This window comes from Trichomycterus rosablanca, chromosome 19 (assembly GCF_030014385.1).
Source record: "Trichomycterus rosablanca isolate fTriRos1 chromosome 19, fTriRos1.hap1, whole genome shotgun sequence".
Taxonomy (NCBI): domain Eukaryota; kingdom Metazoa; phylum Chordata; class Actinopteri; order Siluriformes; family Trichomycteridae; genus Trichomycterus; species Trichomycterus rosablanca.
Genome location: NC_086006.1, coordinates 12805149 through 12823096, shown reverse-complemented (window position 1 = coordinate 12823096; position 17948 = coordinate 12805149). Strand labels below are relative to the sequence as shown.

General features: G+C 36.8%; 1 protein-coding gene across 3 annotated transcripts in view; it reads left to right on the top strand.

Moving 5' to 3' along the window:
• Positions 1–9039, top strand: part of uckl1b (uridine-cytidine kinase 1-like 1b) — a 40306-nt gene extending 31267 nt beyond the window's left edge. For all 3 annotated transcript variants that reach the window (XM_063014898.1, XM_063014896.1, XM_063014897.1), the window contains exons 9-15: positions 1518–1616; positions 2505–2598; positions 3065–3127; positions 3247–3369; positions 6178–6285; positions 8162–8318; positions 8830–9039. In XM_063014898.1, the coding sequence (XP_062870968.1) occupies positions 1518–1616; positions 2505–2598; positions 3065–3127; positions 3247–3369; positions 6178–6285; positions 8162–8318; positions 8830–8909 (724 nt within the window). In that variant the 3' untranslated portion in view covers positions 8910–9039. The remainder of the gene's footprint in view (positions 1–1517; positions 1617–2504; positions 2599–3064; positions 3128–3246; positions 3370–6177; positions 6286–8161; positions 8319–8829) is intronic.
• Positions 9040–17948: the final 8909 nt, after the last annotated feature.

Here is a 17948-nt window from a genome sequence, read left to right as displayed (position 1 = left end):
GAAGTAATCTTCTATTATGTTATATCAGACTTCCTTTCAACACTTCCAATAGTTTAGATTTAGGCAGTGTTTGGTTCTTTTCTCTGTCCAGGTAATCCCTTACTGCCTCTTTAATATTCAGGTCTGGACTCTGTAAAGGCCAGTCCATGACTGTCTGTGTTTTACATCTGTTTTTCTAAATATGATTTCACTGCATTAGCAGTGTACTTGGGATAATTTTCATGCTGTAAAATAAAACCATTTGCATCCAGATGAATTCCAGAAGCAATGGCATAATGAATTAAAACCTATCTGTACTTTTCAGCATTTGTGATCCATCTGGCAGAAATACAGCCCCTCCACCATGTTTCACTAAAGGCAGCAAACTCTCTCCAACTCTTGTTGTCAGCTCTATGATTAGTCAAAGTCAAAAATTTTAAACTCAGATTTGTCACTCCAAATTACTCTTTTCCACTGATCCTCATTCCAATCTTTGTAAGCTTTTGCATATTTTAGCTTTTTCACCCTGTTCCCCTTCCGTAAAAGTGGTTTCTTGGCTGCTACTCTTCTGAAAAGGGTAGAAGGGTCAACTTGGCATCCCTGTAATGCTGCCAGATGCTGAGCCAGGTCCTCGCTGGACTTCTTCCGGTCTCTAAGAAGAAACTCAAAGAAACTTCTCATCTTCTCATTAGATAGTTTTCTTGGCCTTCCAGTCCTCTTTTACCCTTGGCCTTTCCGATTTTTCAATTTTTTTTTGTAAGAGCTTGAATATTATATAGTATATTCAGTATCCAGTTGCTGATTTCCCATTGAGAAAATTGCATCGCTGATGCAAAATTATGATTTTGTGTTTCATTCTGTGATCTTTGACATTTTGAACGGAATCCTGTGATTGAAAGTTGGTCTTATCAGCAAGCTTCCAATAAATTAAACTTATACATATGTGTGCAATGCTTGTTCAAGCAAGTAATGCTCATGTAATATTCCTTTTTACAGCATTTCACAGTCATTTTGACAAAATACAGATGTTAGCAATGACATTAATTAGGGTTCCATTCTATTTAGGTTTAAGACAGCCAGGTTCCTGCTATTGCTTAAAAGTAAGAGGAGGTCACACTAAATACTTGCCCTTTTAGCTCATAGAAGCTCCTGTACTAAACTGGTTGTATTTTAATAAAGAGATTGAGAGATAATTGTAAACAGAAATAATTCTGAAGATTTTCAGCCATGTTTTAATTAAAATTGATAGAATTTTTACATTTAAAGTATTTGTAAGTTTGTTGGTAGGTATAAATGTTTAGCATTGTCAGTATTTTACTGTCTGCTGCTTTATTCACACATAAACAGCTAACCCTGCACAGTAGTTTTCCATTTTCCACTAACCTAAATAAGTGGTTTGTGTGTGCGCACACATGCCTGATATGCGCACGTTAGAACATGTCTATGTGTATTTGCATGTTTGCATTTACACATGGGCCAGTTTAAGTGTTATAGTCCACTAAACAGTTCTTGTGTCTTTTCAATGCTCGTGGTAACAGGGCGGCACTGGCCTCTGCCCATCAAGCTCAGCCCCTTCCTCAGACGTTGTGTGTTCTGGAGAATACACCGCAGGTCCGCGGTATGCACACAATAATCAGGTCAGATTCTTACTGTGTCATGCACACACCAACGCTGTTCAGTCAAATAGTAACATTTTAGTAACATTTAGAAAGTGATGTTTTCTAACCAGACATAGTGTGTAACATCATTATAAATTGTCTGTTCTGATTTGTGGGAGATAGCTGTTAAATAGGTGTAACAGAAATCTTTACATGTAATATTAAGAATGGTGGTCTTAGAGATTATTGAGTTTGTAAAAGATAAAGTGTAGATAAAAGTAGGATGGAGATCAAAGCATTTAGGGTGCTTTTACAAGGGTTGCCTGTAGTACAATGCTGTATATCACTGTTGAGTTTAACTGACCTTATGGTAAGAACAGAGATTGGATATTTACCCTACAGATTTAAATGAACATGCTTCAAATTTATCAACTGTAAATGGGGTGTGGGGTATGGGGTGATTTAATTCTGGGTTTATAATTGACCAAATACACATTTTACATATATTATACAACAAAAAAGTATGTGAACACCCCTCTAAATAATTACATTTACTTGTTTTAGCCACTCCCACTGATAACAGGTGTATAAAAACAGTTACAGAAAATACATAATATGCTCCCAACTTTTATATTAAGAATAGCTGGCCCTCTTGTGTAAATTAACAGGCACAGTATGTTGAAAATGTGGCCCTACACTTACATATCATATAACTGCTATATCTGCATCGTAGCCGTTTGTGTAGCAGTAGTGATTTACTGCATTCAGAACTCTGCATCGAAATGTTTTGTGTTTTTAGTTTTTTTTGCTGAACCTTTTTTCCACACTTTTACACTTAATGATTAATTAAAAATGATCACACCCACATTATCCTGTTTTAGAGGAAAGATTTTAAAGGTAATGTTTTACAATGTTTTGTTTTTTTAGGAATAAAGACACAAATAGAGACGAGTTCATTTTCTACTCCAAAAGGCTTATGAGACTCCTCATTGAAAGAGCTCTTTCATTTCTTCCATCTCAGGTAAGAGGAGAAATAAAACTGGATATATCAATACTGAATTAGTGCTCTATGAATTGGTTTGTTTTTGAGGCATTGTGTATGGAAATAATAATTACTTGTCCACCACAGTGGAAAAATTCTACTGTTTCTCATGTCTTATGCTACTACCAGATGTAGCATGAGACATAAAAACACGTCACACTACAGTACATCAGATAACCTTAAAAAGCTGTATCAGCTCAGTAGCTTGTTTGTATAATAACATTATGCTAAATTGCTGTGTATAGAATTTAATATGCTTTTCTTAACTTGGTGGTAAGCAAGGAAAATGCATATATTTATCCAGTAATAGAGCTGAGAGCAAATCAGAAGGCTGTTTATTAGCAGTTTTATTTGAAGTTCTAAGTATTTTAAGAGTACTGCTTCAGACAAACCAGGACCAAGTACAGACCAGTAATTAATGGGTGGGGTCATATTTTGTCATCAGGTTCGTGTTGTTCAGACCGCTCAAGGTCAGGATTATGAAGGAAGGACCTTCCATGGAAAAAGGGTGAGTGGGAAACAGACTGACTGCTGCCTGCTGAATCTTTGATTTTTGTCCTTTTCTTCTTGAGTCCAGTATTTAATGTTTTGTTTCTCTTAATATTTTTTGTTATTCTGGTTGAACAGGTCACAGGTGTATCCATTCTCAGAGCAGGAGAAACCATGGAGCCAGCCCTTCGTGCGGTCTGCAAAGATGTCCGTATCGGCAAGATATTAATCCAGACGAATCAGGACACAGGAGAACCTGAGGTACTACCCCTTTACTTCATATTTATATATATATATATGTGTGTGTGTGTGTGTGTGTGTGTGTGATCATATATATATATATATACAGTGTATCACAAAAGTGAGTACACCCCTCACATTTCTGCAGATATTTAATTATATCTTTTCATGGGACAACACTGACAAAATGACACTTTGACACAATGAAAAGTAGTCTGTGTGCAGCTTATATAACAGTGTAAATTTATTCTTCCCTCAAAATAACTCAATATACAGCCATTAATGTCTAAACCACCGGCAACAAAAGTGAGTACACCCCTTAGTGAAAGTTCCTGAAGTGTCAATATTTTGTGTGGCCACCATTATTTCCCAGAACTGCCTTAACTCTCCTGGGCATGTAGTTTACCAGAGCTTCACAGGTTGCCACTGGAAGGCTTTTCCACTCCTCCATGACGACATCACGGAGCTGGTGGATATTCGAGACTTTGCGCTCCTCCACCTTCCGCTTGAGGATGCCCCAAAGATGTTCTATTGGGTTTAGGTCTGGAGACATGCTTGGCCAGTCCATCACCTTTACCTTCAGCCTCTTCAATAAAGCAGTGGTCGTCTTAGAGGTGTGTTTGGGGTCATTATCATGCTGGAACACTGCCCTGCAACCCAGTTTCCGGAGGGAGGGGATCATGCTCTGCTTCAGTATTTCACAGTACATATTGGAGTTCATGTGTCCCTCAATGAAATGTAACTCCCCAACACCTGCTGCACTCATGCAGCCCCAGACCATGGCATTCCCACCACCATGCTTGACTGTAGGCATGACACACTTATCTTTGTACTCCTCACCTGATTGCCGCCACACATGCTTGAGACCATCTGAACCAAACAAATTAATCTTGGTCTCATCAGACCATAGGACATGGTTCCAGTAATCCATGTCCTTTGTTGACATGTCTTCAACAAACTGTTTGCGGGCTTTCTTGTGTAGAGACTTCAGAAGAGGCTTCCTTCTGGGGTGACAGCCATGCAGACCAATTTGATGTAGTGTGCGGCGTATGGTCTGAGCACTGACAGGCTGACCCCCTACCTTTTCAATCTCTGCAGCAATGCTGACAGCACTCCTGCGCCTATTTTTTAAAGACAGCAGTTGGATGTGACGCTGAGCACGTGCACTCAGCTTCTTTGGACGACCAACGCGAGGTCTGTTCTGAGTGGACCCTGCTCCTTTAAAACGCTGGATTATCTTGGCCACTGTGCTGCAGCTCAGTTTCAGGGTGTTGGCAATCTTCTTGTAGCCTTGGCCATCTTCATGTAGCGCAACAATTCGTCTTTTAAGATCCTCAGAGAGTTCTTTGCCATGAGGTGCCATGTTGGAACTTTCAGTGACCAGTATGAGAGAGTGTGAGAGCTGTACTACTAAATTGAACACACCTGCTCCCTATGCACACCTGAGACCTAGTAACACTAACAAATCACATGACATTTTGGAGGGAAAATGACAAGCAGTGCTCAATTTGGACATTTAGGGGTGTAGTCTCTTAGGGGTGTACTCACTTTTGTTGCCGGTGGTTTAGACATTAATGGCTGTATATTGAGTTATTTTGAGGGAAGAATAAATTTACACTGTTATATAAGCTGCGCACAGACTACTTTTCATTGTGTCAAAGTGTCATTTTGTCAGTGTTGTCCCATGAAAAGATATACTTAAATATCTGCAGAAATGTGAGGGGTGTACTCACTTTTGTGATACACTGTATATATATATATATATATATATATATATATATATATATATATATATATATATATATATATATATATATATATATATATATATTAGGGCTGTCGAAGTTAACGCGATAATAACGCATTAATGCGATTTCAATTTAACGCGATTAAAAAAAATAGTGCCGTTAACGCAAATTCTAGTTCATGTTGAGACTTGACTGGTAGAACAAACGTTTTAATGTCGGACTTGCCACCGTTTTTCATTTGCGGTTTGTTATCATAATGTAACCGAGCGTTGTAGGGATGTACTTGCTTAATAAAGAAATAAATACACGCTATATTCACAAGTTGTCGGGAGCAGAACACTTTTTTTTTTAACTTATTCTGTTACGGTACCAAATACCGGAAAGCTGAGTCAAGCACGTTAGTCCATGAACTATGGAAGCCCAAAAGGGTCAAAACACACTCACTTCGTGTAGAAACGTCCATCAAACCATTGTCACAATACAACCACAGAAAAGTCTGTTACAATAACTACGCCTTATCCCACCTAAAGCACCGCTGATCTACAATGTTTGCTGATGGAGAAATTTTAACCTACAATCTGACATTTACTGCCTAGTATGTGAGTGAATAAAACTCCCTTACAGTTTTCTCTTGTCCCAGCAGTTTTTAACATAAGTACATATAGCATAAAATGTGTTCACCATTTTAATGTTAACATTTCACTTAAAAATCCTTGTTTTCTATAACATTTACACAGATTTTTTTTAATGCGATTAATCGCGATTAACTATATAAAATTCTGAGATTAATCGCGATTAAATTTTTTAATCGTTTGACAGCCCTAATATATATATATATATATATATATATATATACAGTATATATATATGTATGTATACACACACACACATTTATATATATATATATATATATATAATTTATATATATATATATATAATTTATATATATATATATATATAATTTATATATATATATATATATATATATATATATATATATGATCATTTTTGTTGTGGTTATTGTTGTTTTGGGAATATTATAAGTAGCAGCTTTGAAATTATTTCTGCTGTTTGTTTTTAGTTGCACTACTTGCGTCTGCCCAAAGACATCAGTGAGGATCATGTGATCCTGATGGATTGTACAGTGTCTACTGGTGCAGCTGCCATGATGGCAGTACGAGTCCTACTGGTTAGAAGACACATACACACACATTATGCACCTTTGTTAGGTCCAATTCCAAAGCCTCACAGTCAACCAGTGATTGAGGTGCACCCACACACAGACACTATGTGCAAGATTCACATACGTTAATTAGGATCATTAACAGATTTTAGAAAATTAAACCTCACCTGTTGACAATCCCAGACATGCCCCCAATGTACATCTAAATCTTTATTCATGTTACTACTGTAAATACATATATTGTAATTTTATGTTAATCACATTACTGCTGCATATCTATTTGATTTAATATTTATTGTATTTTTCTTTCTGCAAACTGTTTGCAATAACCCCTTTTTGACTACAAAGAGATTAAATTCTCTAGTCTGGTATTTTCTGGTCCAGTTTAGCATATACCTCGTCAGATGCATTCAACTGTTTTCTCATTAATATGCCAATATTGAATGACAGGCTATTAAGTGCAATGCAGTTTGTATAATTGTGCCATTTGTTTTGAGTTGTAAATTTTCCAAAACTATGCATCAGCAGTCCTCCGAATTGTCAACATACTACAACCTCTTTTTTCTCTTTATTTTTACCACCTGCTTTTGTATTTAAAAAAAAAATTTACACACAGGGGGCTGGGACACACTAAATTATAGACGTGTCCTTCAAAGTTGCCACTGGCCTCTTGGTAGCTTCCCTAATCAATATCCTCCTGGCTCGGTCATCTAGTTTGGATGGATGGCCAAGTGTTGATGGTGCCATACACTTTCCACTTGTTAATAATGCTCTGTACATTTCACAAGGTATAGTTCAAGCTGCTAAAATATTTTTGTATTCTTCTCCAAACTTGTGATTTATCACAAAGCCCTTTTGAAAACCAAGCCATTCCTACCATGTTGAATTTTTGTCGTTCTATGCACTACTAGTAGAGGAGGCCTCAAGGAACAGTGTATTCTGAAGTAATCAAAATCACCACAATTAATTTTAGGTGTGGGCGAATTAGCCTGGTGTATGATCTAAATACTGGTTGTATTTGAACCAGCTCAAAATGGTTTCTCCATCGCAATTCTTGAATTTATTTACATTATACCAGGAAAATGGAAATAAATTGTCTTGCTTTCCCCAGCTGTATTTGCACATTATAACTCTCATCATCAAAGTAAAAACTGACTTAAAAAATCTAAAAATCTAATATTTATACAAACCCCACAAACTGACACAAGTACAAAGGATGCATTTCATTTCATTGACATATCTAATTGTATTTTGTAAATAAACATTAGAATGTGACACCTGCAACACACTCAAAAAGATGGAACAGTGACAAAATACGACAAAGGTTATACATGTAACACTGTTCTGGAGGGTACCCAAATTAGCAGTTTCACTGGTGAGGTCACCAAGATTGATAAATGAAGCATCCACCACTTTGTCTTTGAACTGTCTGACAATTCTCTCACAATTCTCAGTGCGAAGTTTGCAAAGAATTTAGGTCTACAGTGTGGCTTTGTAGACACGGGCAAAAATTCTACTTGCAAAAGTGCAACAAGTAGTATCTTCAATTGTCATCAATTGATTAAAAAGTATAATTAAAAGAAAAGGTGATGTGACCCAGTAATGTTTACAGTGGCCATTAAAAAAAACACAGAAAATGTTTTCTTTGTCCTTTGTCTGTTAAATAAAGGTTTAAGTGAAATAACAAATTACAGATTTCAGTTTTGTATTGCATTTTTAGAGAGTATACCATTCGTTGGAAATAAATAGTAACCAGCCCCTGGGGTATAGTGAGTTTTTTTATGGGCACTGTGTATGTTTTTGGTAGCGTAGTACACATACTCAAAAGCAAGTATTAAGACAACTTTTTAAAAAAATAAGAACTGTGTGTTTGTGCGTGTAGGATCATGATGTACAGGAAGAAAAAATTCTTCTGGTCTCGTTGTTAATGGCTGAGATGGGGGTTCACTCCGTAGCCTATGCCTTCCCGCAGGTAAAAATTATCACCACTGCAGTGGACAAGAAGGTCAATGATCTTTTCCACATCATTCCTGGGATAGGTAAGTTGTTAAAAAAACATTTACCATTTTACTATTGTATCCCTATACTTTTATTGTACAGATTACGGACAAACTACTGTTAATGTAAATTTATAGTGTGTGTATGTGTTTTTTTTTTTTTTACATTTTCCGCTATTTAAAATAGTTTGTTGCCTATTGTGTAAATGTTTGCCTCTCTAAACATCCTTCTCAATGTGCTTGGGGTACAGTGGCTTGTTGCTGCCAAGTCTGTGCTCTCAGTCATCGTATACTGTGGTTTATACTCCACATTTTAAATCACTGTAGACCGGCCAGTCCAGCACCAAGACTCTTTTACTATGAAGCCATGCTGTTGTAACACATGCAGAATGTGGCTAGGCATTGTCTTACTTAAAGACGTTGTCTAGTATTGCTTTAAAATGTGCATGTGACCCCCCCAGCATTAATTCTACCTCTTATAGATGGTAAGGATCCTCTTTCTTTTAGGCCAAGAGAACAAGAAAAAAGCTTATTAATGTGTTTTTCCTCTTAGGAAACTTTGGGGATCGATATTTTGGCACTGATGCACCGCCTGATTGGAGTGATGAAGACATGGATGATCCCAGCTATTAAACAGTCTTGCTAGACTGCTGACGCCTGTAAACAGAAATGCACTATAGACCTAACAGGTCTGGCTATAAAATATAGCTTTATACCACCATATACACTTCATTCATTCCCACACACACACACACACACACACACACATATATATATACAGTGTATCACAAAAGTGAGTACACCCCTCACATTTCTGCAAATATTTCATTATATCTTTTCATGGGACAACACTATAGACATGAAACTTGGATATAACTTAGAGTAGTCCGTGTACAGCTTGTATAGCAGTGTAGATTTACTGTCTTCTGAAAATAACTCAACACACAGCCATTAATGTCTAAATAGCTGGCAACATAAGTGAGTACACCCTACAGTGAACATGTCCAAATTGTGCCCAAATGTGTCGTTGTCCCTGCCTGGTGTCATGTGTCAAGGCCCCAGGTGTAAATGGGGAGCAGGGCTGTTAAATTTGGTGTTTTGTGTACAATTCTCTCATACTGGCCACTGGATATTCAACATGGCACCTCATGGCAAAGAACTCTCTGAGGATGTGAGAAATAGAATTGTTGCTCTCCACAAAGATGGCCTGGGCAATAAGAAGATTGCTAACACCCTGAAACTGAGCTACAGCATGGTGGCCAAGGTCATACAGCGGTTTTCCAGGACAGGTTCCACTCGGAACAGGCTTCGCCAGGGTCGACCAAAGAAGTTGAGTCCACGTGTTCGGCGTCATATCCAGAGGTTGGCTTTAAAAAATAGACACATGAGTGCTGCCAGCATTGCTGCAGAGGTTGAAGACGTGGGAGGTCAGCCTGTCAGTGCTCAGACCATACGCCGCACACTGCATCAACTCGGTCTGCATGGTCGTCATCCCAGAAGGAAGCTGACGCACAAGAAAGCCCGCAAACAGTTTGCTGAAGACAAGCAGTCCAAGAACATGGATTACTGGAATGCCCTGTGGTCTGACGAGACCAAGATAAACTTGTTTGGCTCAGATGGTGTCCAGCATGTGTGGCGGCGCCCTGGTGAGAAGTACCAAGACAACTGTATCTTGCCTACAGTCAAGCATGGTGGTGGTAGCATCATGGTCTTGGGCTGCATGAGTGTTGCTGGCACTGGGGAGCTGCAGTTCATTAAGGGAAACATGAATTCCAACATGTACTGTGACATTCTGAAACAGAGCATGATCCCCTCCCTTCGAAAACTGGGCCTCATGGCAGTTTTCCAACAGGATAACGACCCCAAACACAACCTCCAAGATGACAACTGCCTTGCTGAGGAAGCTGAAGGTAAAGGTGATGGACTAAACCCAATTGAGCACCTGTGGCGCATCCTCAAGTGGAAGGTGGAGGAGTTCAAGGTGTCTAACATCCACCAGCTCCGTGATGTCATCATGGAGGAGTGGAAGAGGATTCCAGTAGCAACCTGTGCAGCTCTGGTGAATTCCATGCCCAGGAGGGTTAAGGCAGTGCTGGATAATAATGGTGGTCACACAAAATATTGACACTTTGGGCACAATTTGGACATGTTCACTGTGGGGTGTACTCACTTATGTTGCCAGCCATTTAGACATTAATGGCTGTGTGTTGAGATATTTTCAGAAGACAGTAAATCTACACTGCTATACAAGTTGTACACTGACTACTAAGTTATATCCAAGTTTTATTTCTATAGTGTTGTCCCATGAAAAGATATAATGAAATATTTGCAGAAATGTGAGGGGTGTACTCACTTTTGTGATACACTGTATATATAATATATATGTGTGTGTGTGTGTATGTGTATATATGGCAAATGAAAGTGCTTTAAATTAAATTATTTGCTAATACTGGCATGCCACCGCAGAAAGTAAATTTTGAGATGTACTTAAATGTTTCTTTTCTTCTTTCTTTTTTGAAAAATATAAATGTCTGTAAGCAGGTTTGAAACAAATCTACCTTAGAGCTGTGCCTTGCTGCACAAAAAAGGAGTGTTCTTTGAAGGACCACTTCATCGGAAAATATGTGTGGGTGTTGTTACTTTAACTAGTTTCCTCTCTGCTTAACCTGCAATGAATTGCTGACCAAACCACGATGCGTTTGTATACAGATGTTGATCGTGATGTTGAGATGTTGACAATGATTTAAGCATATGGTCTACAAAATTGCTGCTTTGTTTTTATACACTCTCAACAAACAAATTAGAAAGCTAAGGCTTTCAAAGCGTGAAGCACCCTGAATGGGTGCTTAATGTGTACATTTAATGACTCAAGGTTAAAATATAAAAATATTATACTTGTAAGATGTTAAAGTTTAATATCCTCACATTATCTGCAGTACTTTGTGACATCAATTATTTATTAAATAGTATAGTTCAAACATTTGTAACTGTACATACAGCAGTCGTTTTGGCATAATTGTATTCACATGAATGTATTAAAAGCCTAAAACACCATATTTGATGGCTCAAAATGTAAGCTTTTTATATGGGGATATATTTTTAAAATAATAAAATAATTGACAAAACTAACAAAACATTTATCTGACTGACCAAAAGACCATTTAGATTACTTATTGACATGGTGTTGCTGTTGGTGCTGGAGCTTTTCAATACTGGCCCACATTTTTGCTGACTAAACAGCTTTAACAAACAATACTTTATATATTCCAGTAGTTAATTTGCAAAGTTTTTGTCATGGTGAAATGGCCTTGTGCTTCTCATTTTTTAAGTGTAAAAGTTATTGTTAAACATTGTTTACAACTAGGCACATATATCTCCTGTTGGGCATTAAAAATTACAAAAGCATGAAAACTCTATTTTGTCTTGAATTATGGTGTTGAATGAGAGAAATTTATTTTTTTGGTATTGCATTAGCCACGTTGTGGATTTACTTGAATACAATTAGCATTTGAATGATCCACAGATGTCTGCTGAAACTCAAACTTTTACCATGCGGTTAGTTAGCAATGCACAAACAATCTGCCATAACATTAAACCAACTGCTTAATGTTGTGTATGTCCGCCTCATGCCACCAAAAGAGCGCTAACCTCATGCGGCATCGACTCTACAAGACCTCTACAGGTATCATGTGGTATCTGACACCCAGCAACAGATCTTTCCAGTCTTGTAAGTTGCAACATGAGGCCTCGCTGAATTAAACTTGTCTGTACAGCTCATACCACAGATGCTTAATTATATTGTGATCTGTGGAATTTAAACTTTGTCACGTTCTTTAGATTGTTCCTAAACACTGTTTACAGTGGGGCAGGGCACATTTTCCTGCTAAATAGACCACTGCTTCAAAAAAATTGACAAATGTAACACATTTCAATTTTGCATGGTAATTCTTGCAGTATTGTACATTGTTTGATATGATAAAGATGAAACGATATTAGTATTGATTATTATACGACAAGATTATTTACTGTAATGCAGTACACAGGGGTCAGCATGGTCACTCTTGACAGGTCCTTTGCTTTGCTACCCCATAGAACACAGATCATCGCAGCTTGCTGCATGACACCTTTCTGTCATAGTCAGTATTAACTTTTTCAGTAATTTGTGCTACAGTAGCTTTTCTGTGGGATTAAATCAGACAGACTAGATTTAGCTTCCCTTGTGCAGTCGTGAGCCTTGGGCACCGATGACACTGAAACTTGTTTTTCTCTAAACCACTTTTGGTATGTAATTACTACTGCATGCCTGGAACACCCCCGCAAGACCTGCCATTTTTGGGATTACCAAACCTAGGCGTCTAGCCATCACAATTTGGCCCTCAAAGTTGCTCAATTTCTTACGCCTGCACATTTTCCCTGCTTCCAGCAGATCCATTTTAAGAAATAACTTGCTGTGTAATATATCCCACCTCTTGACAAGTGTTTATTGTAACAAGTGTTTTATGTTGTGAACTATTTTTCCAAAAGTTACATACTGATATTTTTTAACATCTTCCCCTACAAAGCACTAGAGTTTATGTGGTTTATGTGTTCCAGAAATTACAAACATTTGCCAGGCTCTGTGGAGGAGTAGAGACGGGTTGGGATTAATTTTAGTGGCAGAGCAAAATGTCAAAACAAAGATGGCAGCATGCATGTGCAAGACTACTGGTCTTGTGGTTAATGAGGGGATTCTTTTTATGAAAATCACATTGAAAAATAAAGAATTCCTTCACAGATTAAATAAAAATCTCTATAATAAAAGAGTAATATTTTTTATCATTGATAACTGGATAGACTTCTCTCATGTGTGGAAGTGCAAAGTTAGACTTTGCATTGTCGCTGGTCAAAACTTGTAACTACATCCATGTCTTTTGCTGGCAATAAGATGCTATATACTGTAATTCAGAATGGTTTTAAATGTTTAAATCCAAGCAGTGTTTTTTTTTAATGAAACAAAAATGCCATTTGACTAAATGTTCTAAAAAATGGTCCTGGTCCTTTCTGTGTGAAGTTTGCACATTCTCCCCATGTCTGCGGAGCTCCGATTTCCTCCTACAGTCCAAAAACATGCAAGTGAGGTAAACTGGAGCAACAAAATTGTCCAATACTGTGTTTGATATTAAACTTGAACTAATGAGTACCTACCTGTCCTGTCATGAATGCATGGCTGGATTACTGACCGGGCCAGTGGGGCCAGCGCCCAGGGGCCCTTGAGGTCAGGGGGCCCTGGCCCAAAACATTTTGCGATGCCTATCAACATTTATGATACAATATATTTTTATTTCCGAGGGCCCTCCATTTTAAGGATCCTGACTATTAGGGACTTTGACCCCAGGGCCTCTTGGGGGCCCTAGCCATGCTTTTGGGGCCCCTAGCCATGCTTTTGGGGGTCCTAGCCATGCTTTTGGGCCCTAGCCATGCTTTTGGGCCCCTTATGAAAATGGATGAGGCGTTGTGGCACTGCTCTGACTTCGACTTCTGGCTATTAGGGGCCCTAGGAAAGAGGGGGGCATATTTTTAGAGGGCCCTGGTTATGAGAGCCCCTACCAGGGGGCCCTAGAGAAGAGCAGGGCATACCATTAGAGGGCCCTTGATCACGAGGGCCCCTGCTATGGGGCCCTTGACTTCCATAGAAGTCGTTTACCATGGCTCCTTGACTTTCTAGGGACCTACAAATTGCCAGGCAAGCTACCATATTTCATAACAGACGTTTTGTTGCAAATATGCGGTTCAGGCCCTTACTTAATGTTTCTGAATTTGTATTGTTTCAAAATTATTATGTTCAATTTCTCTTAAGCGCAGAGACACAAATTAATTTAGCAATTTTGCAATTATTTACATTTACATTTACATTTACCGTCTACATTACAATTATTTAAATTTAAGACAAGCAATGGGGGGTTGGTCTGTGGGGGGCAACTCTTTGCCCAGGGGCCCAGACTCCTTAATCCGTTAAAATCCTAATAAGTAAATAAATAAATAAACATCTAACATTTGTGCTACATTTGTTCAAATAAATTCACTGTTCTAGATAACATCTAATCTAAATGGCCTGTGCTTTGGTCCATTGCTTTCATTGTAGTTTTTATCCTGCTGCAAGTTTCTCTTCTTTCCCTACAGACACACACCAAAACCTGTGGGGGGTTTGGGAAGTTGGAATAGTATACAAAACATGGAGGTATCAACAGGTGTATAAGTATGACTTGTCAAATGTTGAATACAGAACAATAACCGTAAGTTATGAATGCTACATGCTGCTCAGACAGGTAAACCCTCAAAACATGCATGTCGTTGAAAGATGCAGTCCTCTAAACGTAAATCAGCTTGGACATTTTTATGGGTGTCAAGTTTGCATGTTTACACAGACTTATTATGCATATGTGGGGCTCCATTCCAGATAGTGTAATCAAAGTTTTCCTTTGTTTCCCTAAAAGTTTTAAGAGCATACTTTTTTTTTTTTTAATCTAAATCAACATGTCTGAATGATCTATTAAGAAATCAAATGAATTACTAAGACTATTGAAATTAAATTTGTTAAGTTAAACATGAAACTGTGTTAAGACATGTAAATTAAAGCGAACCCTACTTATAATGGTTGCATTTAAGATACACTATGTATTTTGTATAAAAAATGCATAGTGCAAAGGATTGCAAGATATTTATGTTTGAATTACACAGGATGGATACTGTGGTTATCTTCACACAAACAAATTTGGTTATCTTTCATTAGTTTCCATAATTAACCCTATTTTAAACAATGATAGTCTAAAAGTAATCATACAACCAAAAACAGTCAGCTTTATCACCCACATTAACTGTAAATGTGAAACTCTTTTATCAAGGTCACAAATTTAAGCATAGGTCATATTTGTAAGAACTAACTTGACTAATCTGCTAAAACATACATTGTTATTTTTGTGCAGATCAAGTAGTACATGCATTCCAGACCTGTGAAGCTAAAATCTGTCTTGTATATATCTTTTACATCTTTGTTTATCATAGTATCTTTCAACCTTGCTACTATCAGCAATGTTATAGATACCCTGTTATGAACACCCTTTTAAACAAAAACTGTGAGCTGAATGAAACTTATTCTTGTGGTCCTCAGTATTACAATGTCATGGAAAATTTACCACACACTAGTTCATAGTGACAAACAGGAAGAAGGGGCCTGTTTGTATGTGGCAACGCTCACATTGCTGATAGTGGTGTCAGGCCTAACAGGCAACAGAGTGGCGGTGTGTGTGAGTGTGTATGACCTGTATGCCAAAAACAGGAACATATGCACTCTCTCTCTCTTTCTCTGTCGTTTTCTTCAACTGAGTGTGAATGATGAAGGATGCATGTCTCAGTATTCTGTATAAATGGTGAGTGTGTTGACATTAATTATATTAATAATACCCTAATATGATGCATACAGATTCTGCTTTAAACTTTCTATTGTAAATGAATGAATTATTATGTCATTATGTGCAATAATTTATAGAGAGTACTTACCTAATTAAATATAGAGAATATTGAATATGGAAGGTGCACGCATTTTCTAGAATATAATGTAGATTGCATTGAATTTGGTAATGATTAGTTTGACACAATCCAAATGAAAATATGGGAAAATAGATTTGGAGCTTTGTCATTTGATACTACCGCAAAAGCATTAAGCAGATTGCTACTCAGAAACTAAACTTTCTGATTTGGTAAATGGGTCTGTGAGAAGAAAATGCTAAACATTTTTAATATGTCAAGAAACAAGAAATAATTTAGCTTTACATGGTGTTTGTCTTAATGACATTTTTACAGAGTTTAAAAAAAAGTCTTTGTGTTTTAAAACAATTATTATTATTTTTTTATATTAAACATGTATATTTATTGATTCAATGTTTAATTATTATGAATTAAATGAATTATTATTTTATTAAGTTATTTACCAGTTCTAAAGGGTAGTGTGTTTAAAAGTATTTTAAATCTTGAATTCACCCTTGACAGAACATCACACAATTACCCACACCTTGTAATAATTTAGAGAAGCAAGTAAACTTACAGACTTGTAAATTGAATTAACTCGAGAGCTTTAGATCAATAGGTTAAATTCACATGGCCCTAGCTGTCTGTGTGCAATGCAAAAAACATGGTAAAAACTAGTGACTAACTACTGAGAGAGTTTCAAATATTTATATTAACACTTAATTTGTTATTCTGGTGTTATGGTTTGTAATTAAATGCATTTGTATAAAATTGAGAAAAATGCAAATTAAAAGCATTTTCACCAGTGGTCTCCGAGTATTGACTAGACTTGAACAGCATGGACAGCAGGGGTCAAATGTCTAAGTTATTTGAGAAGTAGTCATTTGCTAAAATGAATCACAGACTATAGGTAATATTTTATCCTGTTTAAGAGCTGCTTGTATTTTTTTTTTTTTTTTTTTTCAATTCATTGTGATTTTCACTGCAAGTAAAGATACAAACAATAAAGAGTTATTTTTCATTAAAACCTAGATGTATGTAATCAAAAAATTGTTTTTCATTTATTTAGAGTTATAACTACTTAAAAAGCAACGTTTTGTTTTACATTAATTAATTATTTTAACTTGCTAACCAAACCAACTAAAACATGAGAAAAAACTTTAGGAAACAAATTGATACCAGTGCATTTATCATGACAAAAATAATAATTTCCAAAAAATTTAAGGATAGCAAAAGATATGAATTTACTCTTGGCTCTACAAATGATGTATTGAATGTATTAACACCATTGATGCTTTTCTACATGTATTTCTGTCACCCTGTACACCTTTTTTATACGGTCTCATAACTAAGTTGCCAAATGTCACTCCTCATCTTTAATTTCTATCCTGCTATTACAATATAATCTTAGCAACTATAATTTACAAAAAAGCAACAGAATTGGAGGGAGGATAGCCACTAGGTGATCAAGAGATCCACGTACTAAACTAATTTAATAAAAAAAATTAACAGCTTCAATCAGTAAAAAACTTTATTTAGTTTAACAAACCTGCCATCCAGTTATCATGTTTTTTACTCCTGCATACACTTCGTAGAAACATTTATACAGTGCTGTATTTACCTTTTCCAATTTCTTATTTTTTAATATTTCACACATCTTTCAGATCATCAAACTACTTTAAATATTATACAAAGATAGCCCAAGTAAACACAAAATGCTTTTTTAAACAATTATTTTATATAGTGAAGAAAAATGCTTTTCAGCCTTACCTGACCCTATGCGTGTTAGTCAATAACAATTGGTTTCAGTTTTCATAGACTGACCCACGCATGATTACTGCCAGTTGTGAATCATTTTAAGAGCCTGTCTGGCAAAGTACAGCAGGCTAGAAGTTGTGATGCCAAATTTTTGCAAGATTTAAATACAGATGTGAAACAAAGGTATTGAACTCTACCTTGAAGTGGTTACAAAGCCATTGCTAAAGCTCTGGGTCTCCAGTGAACCACAGTGAGTCTTCATCCACAAATGAAGAAAAGCTGAACAGTGGTGTACCGTCCCAGGAGTGGTCACCCTTCTAAAATATCACCAAGAATGCATTGATGACTCATCCAGAGGGGCAAAAAAGAAACCATACATTTTGTTTTCTATAAGAAAATCCTCTGCCCGTC